General features: G+C 40.5%; 1 protein-coding gene across 1 annotated transcript in view; it reads left to right on the forward strand.

Annotated features, from left to right (window-relative positions):
* The window catches only part of MTA3 (metastasis associated 1 family member 3), a 158,472-nt gene that overhangs the window by 134,749 nt on the left and 7,865 nt on the right, over positions 1-15,858 (forward strand). The window contains exons 15-16 of the mRNA XM_060117054.1: positions 6,916-7,002; positions 9,950-10,096. Of these exons, the coding sequence (XP_059973037.1) occupies positions 6,916-7,002; positions 9,950-10,096 (234 nt within the window). The remainder of the gene's footprint in view (positions 1-6,915; positions 7,003-9,949; positions 10,097-15,858) is intronic.

Raw genomic sequence — 15,858 nt, forward strand, 5'->3', positions numbered from 1 at the left:
AGTTCATGGATTTATGTTATCACTTTCTTGCCATTTTAAGGAACTAGAAAATATTTATATCCATGAATAAATGGCTTAGCTGATTTAAAACACATACGTTTATATATAGTTTATTAAATATAAAAAAATAAAAAACACATGAGAAAGAAAGTGAATGAAATTCTTCCATTAAAATTGGCCAGGCTCCAGGATCATCTTCGTTGCTATGAATGGAAAAGAAACTATCACCAACTAAATTGGCTTCTGAGGAAGCTTCTGTTTCTCGTTAAGCTTCTGTTAATTTCTCAGTTAATTTGCAAATTGTCTTTATTTTGATGATTCTTCAATGAAGTATGTTTTTGTGTCACCTTATTTTAATTTTTCTCAGTTAAAAGGCCATGCTACTAAAAAAGGGTCGAGATTAAATTACCTGCATTTTATTTCTACAAACATATAGCTATAATAATGATAATGGTAATAAAAGAACAGACTCCTTTGTTGTGATGAGAGTCAAGGAGCATATTTTATTTTGTATTTAGCTTCATTGGTCAAGTTACACATAGAATCAGATTCTCAGAATAATTTTACCTCGAAATTTAAAACTATAAAGTTTCAGCAGCCACCTACTCAGTCCCAGTCCCCCAACCCAGCAAGCAGCTAATGAACTCTTTTCCTAGCATCTAATTGCTTCTTGCATTATCTTCTCCCTTCTTATATTTGTACCTTGTCACAACCTCTTTAGCAGATTCCTTGATCTTGGCTTGTTAGCAAGATTAGGTGTTAATAACCTGATGTCTGTATGCAACCATGTTTATGGTCCAGGGGGAGGTTAAAGCTGTATTTGTTTTTTTGCTTGTTTTTTTTTTTTTTTTGGTAAGCTTTCCTTGGTTTCTCAAAGGCAGTGGTGACCCTGTCCCTCCCCCAAAAAGTTAACAATCACCGTGATGGTGAATGACTTTCAGATCAGGTGAAAGTTTGTAATTCTAAAGATATTGATGGATCAAGAGCTCCAATTAATGCATTTAGAATACTTCTTTATAATATTGGAAAAGGAAACTAGTTTTGCCTGTGAACTTGAGACTCTTCCTCTTATAAGAAGTGTAGAAGTTGACCCCTTCCATGGCTCCTGGCCTTGGCAGCAACACCACAGCCAGTATCACAGCCAGAGTTGATGGGGTATCAGACTGCAGAAGAGTGAAGAAGTGGGGAGCTGAGGAGATAAATTCTCAGTTACATGGGGTAGAGCATAGTCATAACTTTCAGATCTCCACTTACAAGTTAATCCTTGTTTAGAGGAAGTGTTTTTTTTTTTTTTTTAATTTGTTACAGCAGTGCTCTCTGGCCTTTATTTTCACTAAGAAACCGGTGTTAAGGAATACAGTATAGTGAGCAGGGGAATCTTTGTTTGCATATCCATAAAGTATCTCAGGAAAATGTAAGAAGTAATATCTTTGAGAAGGGAAACTGGGAGGCTGAAGGAAAAGGGTGGGAAGGAGACTTACCACTATTCATCCTTCTAAACTTTTTCAATTTTGAGTCATAGGAATATATTTCCTATTATAAATTTTTTTAAAACTTGAAATAAGTATACACTATGACCAACATGTGTTTTTTTGTTGTTGTTTTTGTTTTTATTTTGTTTTGTTTTTGTGGTACGCGGGCCTCTCACTGTTGTGGCCTCTCCCGCTGTGGAGCACAGGCTCCGGACGCGCATGCTCAGCGGCCATGGCTCACGGGCCCAGCCGCTCCACGGCATGTGGGATCTTCCCGGACCGGGGCACGAACCCACGTCCCCTGCATCGGCAGGCGGACTCTCAACCACTGCACCATCAGGGAAGCCCCAACATGTGTTTTATAGATATAGATATAGATATAAAAAATTACTGTTAAAACCAAATCCCAAATACCTATTTATTTGAATGATATACCTTTATATGTAAATATGTAAGTCCATGCTAAAAATTGCTAACATCAGTACAGTGCCTGAGCCAGTTCTACCATGTAGATAGTGCTTAATAAAAATGGATTGCTAGACCAAAACCCAAAACGTTGCATAAAGGAAAGTACGATGTCCTTGACAAGATTTGCAGATCAACTACATAGTTGTAACAGCATCAAGTTTCAGACAGCCTGCCCCTGCTTCCCCTTGACACCCCTCCCCTCATTAAAAAAAGCCATACTATAATGATGATGGCTTTCCTCCTTTGTTACTATCATGAGACTTTACCACTGAGTTACTGGATGACTGACTTGTCAAAGATCTGTAAAATCACCCAACACCGGATGAGCACAGGGCTTCTATTTGAGACCCAAGATCCAGAGACTGAGGTTAAGTAGAAGTAGTATATTAGCAGCATTTCAGAGAGGAAGCAAAAGTCCCCAGAGAAATGGATCCAAATGACTTAACCTGCCCCCTCTAGCTTGCATGGATAATTAAGTAGTTTCTGAGTTGATAACACACGAGACTTGAATGACAGCACTGTTCCCCAGTATGAATGTTTTCAAGAGATACATGGAGGGCCTCCCTGGTGGCGCAGTGGTTGAGAGTCCGCCTGCCGATGCAGGGGACACGGGTTCGTGCCCCGATCCCGGAGGATCCCACATGCCGCGGAGCGGCTGGGCCCGCGAGCCATGGCCGCGGAGCCTGTGTGTCCGGAGCCTGTGCTCCGCAACGGGAGGGGCCACAGCAGTGAGAGGCCCGCATACAGCAAAAAAAAAAAAAAAAAAAAAAAAAAAAAGAGATACATGGAGCCCTTTTTTTCTGTTTGAAGATGCTAAATCGACTTCAGAAGTATCCCAAGGGCCCATATTCAGAAGAAACTTGTTATATATTTTATGAGATTTCTAGAGGTTTCTCAGTGAAAGTTACTGTTAATAATTGTATAAAGTTCTGTGAAATTTTAAGTTCTAACATTAGGAGAACAGTTTTGGCTTGTTTATTTTGGTAGTTTATTATTTTGATAAAAATTTGTCTTTGAATGGATACTTAAGATTTTTTTAAAGGTATGAAAGTAGTTACAAATCTTAATGCCATTCCCATTCCTACCTCTTTTAGAGGTAACCATGGTCATCAGTGTCTGAAGTATCCAGAGACATCCTGTGTATCTCTAAGAAACTAAGTAGGTGTATTTTTTGTTTTTATACAGACGTTAATGTCTACATTGTTCTGCACCTTGCCTTTTTTACTTAACGTATCTTGGAGGCCATTCCATACCAGTACATTGAGAGCTACATCCTCTTTTGTGTGTGTGTGGGGGGGTGATTTTCTTTCTTTTTTTTTTTTAAAGTATATTTATTTATTTTTGGCCACGTGGCATGCAGGATCTTAGTTCCCCAACCAGGGATTGAACCTGTGCTCCCTGCATTGGAAGTGCAGAGTCATAATCACTGGACTGCCAGGGAAGTCCCACCTCCTTTTTTTATCAGCTGCATAATAGTCTATCTTGTACTTGAGCCAGTACTTCTCCTATTTAAAAAAAAATTAGGTTGTTTCCAATCCCTTTCTATTACAAGTAGTGTTGCAACAAATACACAGATATCATTTAAGACTGATGTATGGGGCTTCCCTGGTGGCGCAGTAGTTGAGAGTCCACCTGCCAATGCAGGGGACAACGGTTCGTGCCCCAGTCCAGGAAGGTACCACATGCTGCGGAGTGGCTGGGCCCGTGAGCCATGGCCACTGACCCTGTGCGTCCGGAGCCTGTGCGCCACAATGGGAGAGGCCACAACAGTGAGAGGCCCGTGTAAAGCAAAAAAAAAAAAAAAAAAAAAAAAGTATGAAATATGCATGTAGCTGCTTATAGGTTAAATCCCTAAAAGTAAAACATCTGTGTCAAGCAACTTCCATTCTGAATTTTGATAGTTACTGCCCAGTTGCCCTCAGAAAAACTATGATTTACACTCCCACCACAGTGTCTAGAGAGTGCCTGTTTCTCTAGAACCTTGCCAGCAGTGTTATCCATCTCTGAAACCCTTAACTAGTTGACAGGTGACATGTAAGTTATTTTAGCTTGCATTTCTCATTTTGAATGAGGTAGAAAATTTAGCATATATTTGACAACCATTTGTATTTCCTTTTTTGTCAACTGTTTTTGCCCCTGGCCTGTTTTCTATTAAAAGTCTTACTGACTCATGGGAACTTTTTATATTTTAAGGAAGTTAGCTCTTGATCTGTAATGCAAATATTTCCCCCATTTTGTCTTTGATTTTGTTGATGATGTATTTGCCAAGCAGATTTTTTTAAGTAGTTGAATTTATCTTTTAAAAAAAAAATTTTAATGGCACATGCGTTTTGTGTCTTGTTTAGAAATGCCTTTATAATTCCTATAAGAAAATTCTATGGATGGTTTTACTTTGATAGCAGTTTTGAAGGCCCATGGGAGATATTTTTGTGAATTTTGATTCAGTATGTACTTTCTGCAAGTTTTCTGTTTTATTTTCCCCTCTAATATTTCCAAAACATTTTAGAAAGATAGCCATGAGTTACCAAAAAAAAGGTAACTTTTTCCAGGTTTACCTCAGGGAGATATAGCTCATCCTCTAGGAGGCCAGGGAAATATGCCTTGTGCTCAGTCAAGCCATTTGAGTGAGGTGAAAATGCTCTCCCTCTGGCCAGATTTTGATTCCTTCTGGTTTCTTCAGGCATTTCTCAGGTTGCTTTCTTTACCTGTGTGCTTTTAATGGGTACTAATTAATTATCTCTTTAAATATAGTTAGGTGAATAATTTGAGAGCAAGGTACCACTGGCCTGGTCTTGAGTACAGACCAGGATTCTTTTTAACCAACTCAAATGTGGACCTGATCATCTATGTTTATGATCATTTCCTCCGGACAGAAACTATTTTTTTTCTATTTATATTCGGTATACTCACTGAATGGATGCAATTTTTATGTTAAACAGTCATGCCGTAGTCTTAGCACCCACCTTTCATCCTAATTTATTCACAGTTGAGACTGATAGTTCTTGCCACCAACTACTTCCTATAAACTATAATGAAGATTGATGAAATATGGATCCTTCTAAAATGCTTTGATCTCCCACTCAGGTGCTCTGTAAATTCTCACTGGGAACATTACATAATGAATCCTACTAATTTAGTGAGAAATTAAAAGCAGATTAATGTGAAGTGAAATGTCTGTGGGTATTGTGTTGGTGACTCCTTTGATGGGTTTGTTGATTATCGTCAAGGTGACAGTCATGTGGGAGTTCATCACTTGAAGTCACATTGGCAGTTTTCCTTTGGGCCTTACAGGCTGGAATAAAGAGCAAAGTTAATCTTATTACAAGTAATACAGTAATGGTTTTTGTCCAAAACATGGAGCGAATACTAAGATGATTCATTCAAGCTTTATTTTATTAATAGAAAATAAATTTCTTCTCGTCCTCTTCCTAGTAGAACTTGAATTTTAGGTGAATTAGTAATATTAGGAAGGAATTATTACTGTTAGCACACAGTGATTTGACAGGTGTTTGATCCTTGCAGGGTTTGGACTGCTTTTTAATGTTTGTTTAGATTACTCCTCCAAAATATGCTTATTATATTTCTGACTGTATCTTCACTATTATTCAATAACAGGTGAAAAGCTTCATAGCTTAGTGATTTTTTTTTTGCTCAAAGGAAATCAGCTGAGTAGGAGGAAAATAAACTGGACCATTTATAGTTGTCAGTGGTTGCATAGTAATTAGCCAGTGCTTGGGATATATATTCAGATTCCAGGCTGTCTGCAGTTTGTGCTTTGTCTATTTCAATATTTTTAAATGCTGCTTTCTCACCTTTTCCTGTTTAATAGTTATTGGATAAGAGTTTCCTTGTTGAGAGGGCTAGAGCTAATGAAAATGTTAATTTTTAATTTTAAATCATTTGAAGTTCCAGATTGAATTATACATTTTAACACTAATAGTGCAGAGAATCCCTGTGGAGGTCAAAGAAAATTTCCTGTATGTAGGCCTAGAAATGTGGTCTCAGCCACAGAAAATCTGTAGGACATTTTTGTCAAAAATGTGAAGGTGGGAAAAGGCATAAACATAGCAGAATCATATCTGCTAAAGCTACTCTGTTAAGCTTTATGACAGTATCTGCAAATTTAAAAAACATTTCAGTACACATTGTTTTTGTTGCTTCACACTCTACAGCTTAACTCTTTGGTATGAGAGGCAGCCATGTTTCACATCTACTCTTCCATCTAATGACAGCTTAAAAATTAAAACGCAGACAGTGTTTGTGTTGTGTGCTTTATTTTTCTCTGAACTGTTTTATGGTAGGGTATGAGGAATGTGATGTGACCTCTATGAACTAATATCCATCACAGTATTTTACTATTCTGACTATCGGATGAACTACCTGTCTGCATACAGGTAACCTTTTAAATCTCAGCACTAATGACATCATAGTAGGATATGAAGGATAGAAAACTAGTGATAAAACCAAATGACCCATTTTTACTTTTGGGAAGCTCTAATCTAATGGAATTGAATTTAATCGCGATAGATGAAGACTCCTCCATAGAGACCCACTCCATCTAGGTCAGGGATGGTCAAGTGTGTTGCCTTTGTTAGCTGTCATTTTTGTCTTCCATGCCAGATTTATCTTCCATTAGGACTGATAACACCTCATACTTTATGGAAGTTTTTCTACTATAATGTAGAAATGCCATGGCTATTTGACAGATGAGCATGCACAGAAAGAAAGCATGTGCGTGTAAGATGTTAGCTACATTCATAAGGGACTTTAAAGTGAGTATTCTCCAGGTAAAATCCCATTCAGTCATTTGAACCAGAACTGAAAGCGGTTTTCTTAAGCCCCAGAGGAAATTATGGAGGAATCTGGAGGTTTTTTTGCACTGTTTTCCACTTGCACATTTTATTTCTGTGGTGTATGTAGCATAGGCAGAGAAATCAGCCTCATTGGTTGTCTCCGTGTTTCTCTCTCTCCTCAGATGCAGACAGACATGCGGACCTATCTGGAAGTCCACTGAAAAGCAAAAGCACTAGGAAACCTTTGGCATGTATCATTGGGTATTTAGGTGGGTATTTCCTAACAGAAGAAAAACTCAACAATTTCTGTATCTTATAATTGGCTACTCAAAATTGACATACCTAAATTAAATGCAAGCCTTTCAAGTAGCTGCAATTGGATACCTTGATATGTATAATCAATTTATTTTATTTCAGAAACTTTTTATTACCAAAACACACACAAAACATACAGAGTTATAGATAAGTTTACTTTTTCCGAAAATATCATTGAATAAAAATGTATATTTATGAATATAAATACAGATTAAGCAAAAAGGAAAATAAGAATCACTAAATTATTAGAGGATGAATATTTTTTTTAACTGAAGTATAATTGACTTACAATGTTATATTAGTTTCAGGATCACCATATAGTGATCTGCCATTTATACACATTACAGGATGATCACCGTGATAATTCTAATTACCATCTGTCACCATTCTAGGTTATTATAAAATTAAGGATGAATATTCTTAATATTTTTATTTAGATCCTTCCACTATTTCAAACCCACCTCACCCCTTCCCTTAAATAAAGATTGGTTTATTTACTTTTTTGTTTTTTAAACAGATAAAACTGGCTTTTAACCCACCTTTAAACAATATTTATAGTTTTAATGTGCCAATTAAGGTTACTTGAAAGGAAAGCATTAGTATTGCTTTCTGGTTTTTATCATGTTATTTAACTTGGAAGTCGCCAAAGATGATGGTTCCATTTACATTTTGAAATATCATAATTAGGAATAGTATAAAATTACTAGGCAATAACCTTTTTTGGGGGAAAGTTTTAAGATAAATAATTTACAAAATAATGACTGCTAAAATGGTTCCTACTATACCTAGAAGCTATAATGGCATGTTTTTATGCTTCTAATATTCTTGCTTTTTCATCTTCTCAGTAAAAGTGAAGTATATTCTCAGAGTTGCATTGAACCTTATTACTCTGTCAGAAAGATTTATATTTGTGAGTGTTCAGACTTAAGACATCCAGTCTTTTAAAAATCAAAGTGTAGCCTTAAAGTTGGTATATTATCTGGTCCTCATCAGAGCATCCTAGGAGTCAGAAGTGCATAGCTCCTTCTTTGATGTTACTTTGCCACCTTATTTCCTGTTTTATTGCTCAGGGCCTAAAGAGTTGCTTTGATAGCCCCCCAAAATATCACATGGTTATCACAGGCACGACCTAGCTCATGGTGATCAAATCCTTGAAGTTTGCTATCTGTGTTCCCTTGCAGGGCCTAATCCTAGAAGCCCCTCCCACCTTGCAAGGGAAAGTTTATGATCATAAAAAATAGAATATAATTGCATATTAGTCAGCATTTCCATAGGTAATTATGTGTTCCTGCTATGGGCAAATTGGTTTCTGTCTCTACCAGATAAGCCCAAAGCAGTGCTGTCCTTACTAACTGAACCACTTCCCTATATAACATATTTCTGAGTATCTACTATGTACAAGACACTTCACTAAGTGATTTGGGGAACACCAAGATGAATACAACCTTACCCTCAAAAATCTTCAACTAGCAGGGAAGGCACACAGGTAAGAACAATTGAGCAAAGGATTAGATCCTATAAAAGAATTACAGGTAATAAGCATTGGGCACTTGGAGGAAGGGATAGTTATTTCTGATGGGAGTTAGGGCAACTTATGTGAAGAAAGTAATAGTTGATCTCAAGCTTGAAAAATAGGTAGTATTTGAATAGATAGAAAAAGAATGTTTTTCCCCTTATGAGGCCAAGAGAACTAGATGAACAAAGGCTCTTGAAAGTCGGATCAGGGAAGGCAGGTTTTCTGGTCCTGATGGAGCATAGCGTATGGAGGTTGTGATGAAATATGAGGTTGGCAAACCTTCAATACCATGTTGAAAAAAAAATCAGCACTGTATTTTGGTTAGTACCTGATCCATTCCTAAATTTCAGCAAGTGTAGGATTTTGACCAGACCAATACTCCTAACAGCCCTTCCTAAATTTCAGTAAATAAGGCTGATATCCTGGCCCTCACCTGGGAAGACAGGGTGGCTTGTGCATGATTGGCATGTTGGGTGGTGACTCAGAATCAGTGAGCACGTTTAGCTTTAGAGAAGAGGTTGCCTGATAGACTGAGGTCCTTAAATCCAATTTCTACAGTGTTGCAATTTCTGTCCATCTACTGACAACTACATACTTCACATAAACACACATGTACCACGTGCACATTACAGTTTTGTGATATATCCTCCATCACAGTTTTCTTCTGCTGCTTTTTTTTTTTTTTTTTTTTTGGCCATGCCACGCGGGAGGGACCTTAGTTCCCTGACCAGGGATCAAACCCACGGCCCAGCAGTGGAAGTGCAGAGTCTTAAATCACTGGACCACCAGCGAAGTCCCATCTTCTGCTACTTCTTAACTCTAGTATTTGGTGTTTGGTGTCAGATTTCATCTATATCAAATTGTTTTTGGCTGGGAGTGATTGACCCTGGTCCTGTATCCTAGTTGCAGAGCCAGAGGAGGAATCCTGTTTTTTCAGAAAGCTCTCACACACCAGATGTGCTACATGCTATCTATGTTCCTGGTTTGATGGAGCACAAGGGTAGTTTTCTTTGAGGCTACCTCTCCAGATAGCCTTTGAATTTCTAATTCCTTGAAGAGTCAGACACCTTTTTCCCCTCATAAATCTCATGTTTAAGTGACCTTCCGAAGTAGCTTTTTTTTTTTTTCTTGTACTCACAACGTGAAGCTCAGAGCTTCAGCTAACAGGGGCAGAACCAGTTCCCTTTTGATAAATTAAAGCCATGGTAACAGCACTTGAAGTTGATTCATTATGCAAGTCCTTGGGAAAATAAGCTGGTTCATAAGGAACTGGCTCTTAGCTCATTAAGAAGTAAGAATGAGATGTGTGCCTATTAGCCGATGTAAGTGCACACAGATTTTTAATACCATGTTCTGAGTTGAGAAACCTTTCTTCCCCCTGTCAGAGATCCATCCTTCGAAGAAACCTAATGTAATTCGATCTACACCAAGCCTACAAACCCCAACTACCAAGCGGATGCTAACCACCCCGAATCACACGTCTCTGAGCATTTTGGGGAAAAGAAACTACAGTCATCACAATGGCCTGGATGGTATGTAAGCCCAGGAATTCTGGGGGCCGATCCCGTAGGCTAGGGCATCTCTGCCCTTGCCTGCTCCCGAGTGTTGCCTGCCACATCCAGGAATGTGTAACAAACAGGTTCTTCTACGCCCTGATTGAACTGCGTGGGAAGGGGGATATGAGGGAAGGCTGCCATGGGCCACAGGGAAGACATGTTGCCAAGTGACATTTCTCCATCTCCTCAGAAGGGACCTTTCGGTTCACATTTCCTGTTAGGAGGCTTGTTTGAAAATGAAGTCTGTATTTAGCAGGTTGCCTCTTCTGGGTAATAATGCGCTTGCTGTGATGCACACTCACTGCTCATTTATGTTTTCTCGAGCAGGAGGGATTATTTTGCCTCGTGTCGGAGACAGCAGTGCTGTCTGGGGCTCCATCGGTGTTGTGTGGGTCATTTTAAATTTGGCATTTGTCCCTGACTTCTTTCACCTTATCCGTTTTCTTAATTGCTCGAGGGTACTACAGGTCATGAAAAGAATTGCATGGTTGCTGTCTGAAATACAGAGCCAATAATTTGTTTGAAATGGAAAAACTGAGAAATATCACCTCTTATCCAAAGTACTTCTCTGGGGCTTGGCCATATAATGGCTCTTCAGGTGGAACTGAATTATCTATAATTATCTATATCAGACTATAAACACAAGTGTAACAAATCATCCAGGCAGTATATATTGTTGATTTCAATATTCAATATTGAATTTCAATATTCAGTATTGATTTCAACACCTGGAGTTTGAAGCTGTCTTGATTGTTTAAATGTTGGCATTTATTTATGAATAAAACTGTCTCCAGGCTTTTCATGCCTTGTGGGACTCTAAATTCCTTCAGTGACAGTAAATTATAACGAGGCCCTAGAGCAAGGATGTGGAATAGACCTTCTAGTAATAATTTCCCATGGTTATTTTCCTTCAGTATGACTTTTGATAGTCATGGTGATGTCAAAATGAATAAAAAATTGAGGGTGAAGTGTTTAGTTTGCATTTATAGGATATCAATGTGCTGTAGATTTTTTTGGGGGGGCGGGGTTTGCGGTACATGGGCCTCTCACTGCTGGGACCTCCCCCGCTGTGGAGCACAGGCTCCAGACGCGCAGGCTCAGCGGCCATGGCTCATGGGCCCAGCCGCTCCGCGGCATGTGGGATCTTCCCAGACCGGGGCACAATCCCGTGTCTCCCGCATCAGCAGGCGGACTCCCAACCACTGCGCCACCAGGGAAGCCCTGTGTTGTAGATTTAATTCACCTCTCTAGGTCTCATTTTTCTTAATCACTTTCATTTATTCAACCAGCGTTTATTGAGCACCCACCAAGTTCCAGGCACTGAGCTTTCAAGAATTTAGCTGCACAGTAGTCTTGCAGAAATACTTCCTTGCTAATGAGGACATTGGCCATCCTTGCCTCAATATGCCTGATGTCTAGTCAGAAGAAGTCCAAGGAAGGATTGTGTCAAACTGTGGAGATTGGATTTCTTTCCAGCTTTTCCTTGCCCACAGCATGGGACCTTTAGGTTCAGGCTTAAATGGAATAAAGAAACTTTCTTTTCCATCTTATCACCTTCCTGGACTGTCTAGGTATATAGTCCTACTGCAGAAAGTAAGTTCTGGTTTATTTGATATTTATATACTCTTTATGGTAAAAAGACTCTCGCTGTGACTGATGCTGGAACAGCAGCTTTCTATCTTTCTCCACTCACACCCCATGGTCATGGTCATTCTGGGCCCCAGTCCTCCTCCTGCATTGCAGCTCCTTTTGTTCTTTCCTTGTATAACAGGAACCTGTCTCTTTGGAATTTCTAAAAAATGCCATTATGTAGTGTTTCCTCTCTAGGGCTGTTTGTCGCATTTCCTTCTGAATGAATACTTTTGCGAGGTCATTGCTTCCCTGCTCTGAACAGGAGGAACGGACAGGGCACACAATGAATCCCTGGTGTTATGTTGACTGAGACCTTCAGCCTTGTTGAGGAAAAGACACTTGTCTCATTTTCTGAAGAGACCTAGATGTTACACTTTTTTCAAGAACCATTTGTCTTTGCTCCCCTGTCATGGTACAGAGAGGAAGGCTGATGACATGTGACCTGCATTATCTCATCTGATTCCATTGACAGAAGGTTTCAAGTCAGGGGACTTAACTGTTTTGCATAACATGGTATCTCTACTGCCTGGCACAGTGCCTGGAACTTGAGGGGTGCTCAATAAATGTTAGTTGAATAAATGAAAGTGATTAAGAAAAATGAGACCGAGAGAGGTGAATTAACTCTTCCAGAGTTACCAAGTACTGTGTAAATGGGTTGGGGTTCCCATCCGGGTGTGACTGATTTCAGAGTCTGCTCTTTTTTTCTTTCTTTCTTTCTTTCTTTATTTTTGGCTGTGTTGGGTCTTCGTTTCTGTGCGAGGGCTTTCTCTAGTTGTGGCAAGCGGGGGCCACTCTTCATCGCGGTGCGCAGGCCTCTCACTGTCGCGGCCTCTCTTGTTGCGGAGCACAGTCTCCAGACGCGCAGGCTCAGTAGTTGTGGCTCACGGGCCTAGTTGCTTCGCGGCATGTGGGATCTCCCCAAACCAGGGCTCAAACCCGTGTCCCCTGCATTGGCAGGCAGGTTCTCAACCACTGCGCCACCAGGGAAGCCCCAGAGTCTGCTCTTTTAACCACTGTTATAAATGAAGTTGAGGCTCTCAAACGTGCTGTATTAATCAGCAAAGTAGAAACTACGTAAGTTATTTTAACAGCTCTTGTAATATCAGAATCAATATGACAGATATTGAAGGACAGAATAGGTAAATGGGGAGCATGGGCTGGGGGACAGGAAACAGCCACCATCACTAGAGCTGCGAGAGCAAAAGGGACAAGTTGGGGTTATTACAGCTAGAAGCCCAAGGAGCTGGAACTCAGACCCTTGAGGAAAGGGCGCTGCTCTGTAGGTGCTGGCATCACTCAGAAAGTGTGATGCGGCTGGTTCTGGGAGTGTGAAGAAAAACTGGGAACCGACACACTGCTGCTGCTCCTCGGGGTGATGCCGACGGGAGCAGGAAGGAGCAAGCCTGTTGCCGGGCCCCCAGCCTTGTAGGTGCCCTCGGGCACCCCCTGCTGGTGCAACAGGGATCTGGATGGCAGAGTTGAAATGGATTTACGGAGTCCCAACCCCACCAAGAATCACAAAGCTGCGTTTAAGTGGATGGACGTGGAGCTGAGAGGCAACAGTGGAACAGAAACACACATTTTAGAAAATGTCCCCATTTTTGTATTCCCTGTGGACCTCTTCCTTGGGATAATGCATCTGTTTCTTGTTTCCTCAGGATATAAGATCCTGACTAACGTGAGTTTCCAAGGTGAGCTCAGAGTACTAGAAAAAAATGTTAGGCTAATAGTGAGTTTTCATGGGAGAGTTAATACCATTATACACTGGAATTGATAGGGACAAATTCATGGAAGAGCTTTGCCCTGTGTGATCCAATAATAAAATCAATTAGCAGTGCTGTAATTATCAGCATGTCAGACAGATGAGCAACCACACAGGATGTCGGTGGGCAGAACTAATCTAACTGGAAGCAAAGCCTGATTGTACTGAAATATCCAGGTCTCTCAGCTTTAGGGCTTCCTGTCCCCTTCTTAGCAGCTTGCCCCCTTTGCTCAGCCTCCACCCTCAGTTGGAGGTTCTTCATAATGGGAAAAGAGTCTCTGGATTTCTGCTGGTAGAAAGGATTTTACCTGACATTAAAAAAAAAAAGATGGACAGCTCCTTCTTATCTTCTGGAAGTCACTGTCTTTCACCTGGCCCTGGCCCCGGTCCTTTAAAGGCCCTGGTATGCCTGGGGGCTGGAAGTCAGCACTCTGTGTCCTCTTAACCTGTGGCACCCAGCCACACACAGGCCTCTGTGACTGTCCTAATGGAGCTTAAATTCCAAGGGTAAAAAACAAAACCTGCCTATATAAGAAGCCTCATTTTTTGGAGTCAGTGTAGACTTACCCAGATCCGTGTCAGTCCCCCTACTTTCAGCCTTTCCTGTCAGGCTGTAGGTCCAGTGGTGCGCCACATGCCGTCGTGGTGCTTTCCAAATCCTGTCTCCTTTTCTGACTTACAGATGCTTTGATGACATTCCTAATGCCAGCAAACCAAGTATCTACCACATTTGGCTGACTTGGCTAACACCAGGTGGCTGTGAAGAGAGAAGGCCCTGAGATCAGTGGGGATAGAAGAGGCATTAATTTCCATGTCTGAGAGCCCAAAAGGGAGGGCGGCAGGGGAGATGGAATTTGTCTGTGCCGTGGAAGAAAGCACATCTGACTGTTCAGAGTCGGAAGGGATTAATTGCTGGCTTCTCTGATTATTTCCTATGTGGCTTTGGGTAAATCACTTGGTTTCCTTAACCTTTTTTTTTTTTTCTTTCCCCTCTTCTGTCAAGTACAGATTTCATTTGCCTTAACGGTATTGTTATAATGATTAAAAATTTTCACCTACTTTATACCACTTGATCTTCCAAACACTTTTATGAGGTAGGTGTTATAATCTGCATTTTAATACTGAAAAAAACTGAAGCTCAAAGAGGTGAAGGGATTTGCCCAAAGTCACACTGCTAACAAGTAGCAGAGATGAGGTATAAACTCCAAGTCTAAGGTTGTTTCCACTGGGTAAATAAGCACCCCTGATCTGTGTGTTGAGTGTCGCGCGTACCTGGGAGATGTTTCTGTTTTCTGTGTATCGGAGATGGGTTTGTGTCTGCAAATACAGAGGGGAATGCAGAGCAGTTTTTCTTTGCTCAGACTGCAAAGTGTAAGCCATTACTGTCTAATCAAAGCCGTCACCTCCATCTCCTGCCTCTGTGAAGCTCCTCTGCCCATATCGTACCCCCTCCTTTTTCTGGAACTTAGGGGATAGGAGCTATATTCGTGTCAGAGAGAGGGGAGAAAAAAGAAATAGAGGAAAGCCACAATCACTTAAAGGTGAGATGTGTTTTAATTAAATTATATGATATTCCCAGCATTGACTCTGACACATCGTAGGTGTTCATTAAGTGTTAAGATTCCATCCCCTCCTTTAAAGAAGAACTATTATTAATGTTCTATTTTGAAAATGGTTACAATATCAACCAAAGTTTTTGTAGTCATATGTGAATTGTATGTAAATAAAATGTCAATACTTTCCTTATAATTACATTGATGTCTTACCTAAAGTGATGATTCTCAAAAAAATGACTCTTGGATTTGCTTGAAGGTAAATCAGTATGTTCCAATGTATATTTGCACATAAAAGGGGCCAGTATCTATAAAGAAAAGTTGCCCTTAAGTTATTTAGAAGAGTATTAAAGACAAAATTAGGTTTATAAAGAGGGCTCATTCAGCTTTCTGTAGGTTCCTGTGATTAGAGATCCTATGGCAAAGGGGATGGAACACCATCATCCTGAGGCAGCGAAATCTTTTTCAGAGTAAAGGCTGGGTCAGAAAAGACTCCAGAGATGAGAGGGGCAGAGGGGCTGTACAGGCATCTCTCACCCTCTCCTGACCCCCTAAGGAGATGCCCTGGGATCCCCTCCCCACCCCGTGTCAAGATGCTTGAGTTTTGGTCAATCAGCAGATCTTCCATTGCACTGCACAGGGACGAGGGGACTTCCTGCTATGTCTCCATCTTTATCAAATGGGGACCCTTGAGAATAGCTTCTGCTGTGTAGTGATACAGACCAAGGGAGCATCAGCTGGAGGTGCTCTTAACCTTTCTCTGAGATGGCATGGCTTTTGTCCCAAGGGTA

Source organism: Mesoplodon densirostris, chromosome 14 (assembly GCF_025265405.1).
Source record: "Mesoplodon densirostris isolate mMesDen1 chromosome 14, mMesDen1 primary haplotype, whole genome shotgun sequence".
Taxonomy (NCBI): Eukaryota; Metazoa; Chordata; class Mammalia; order Artiodactyla; family Ziphiidae; genus Mesoplodon; species Mesoplodon densirostris.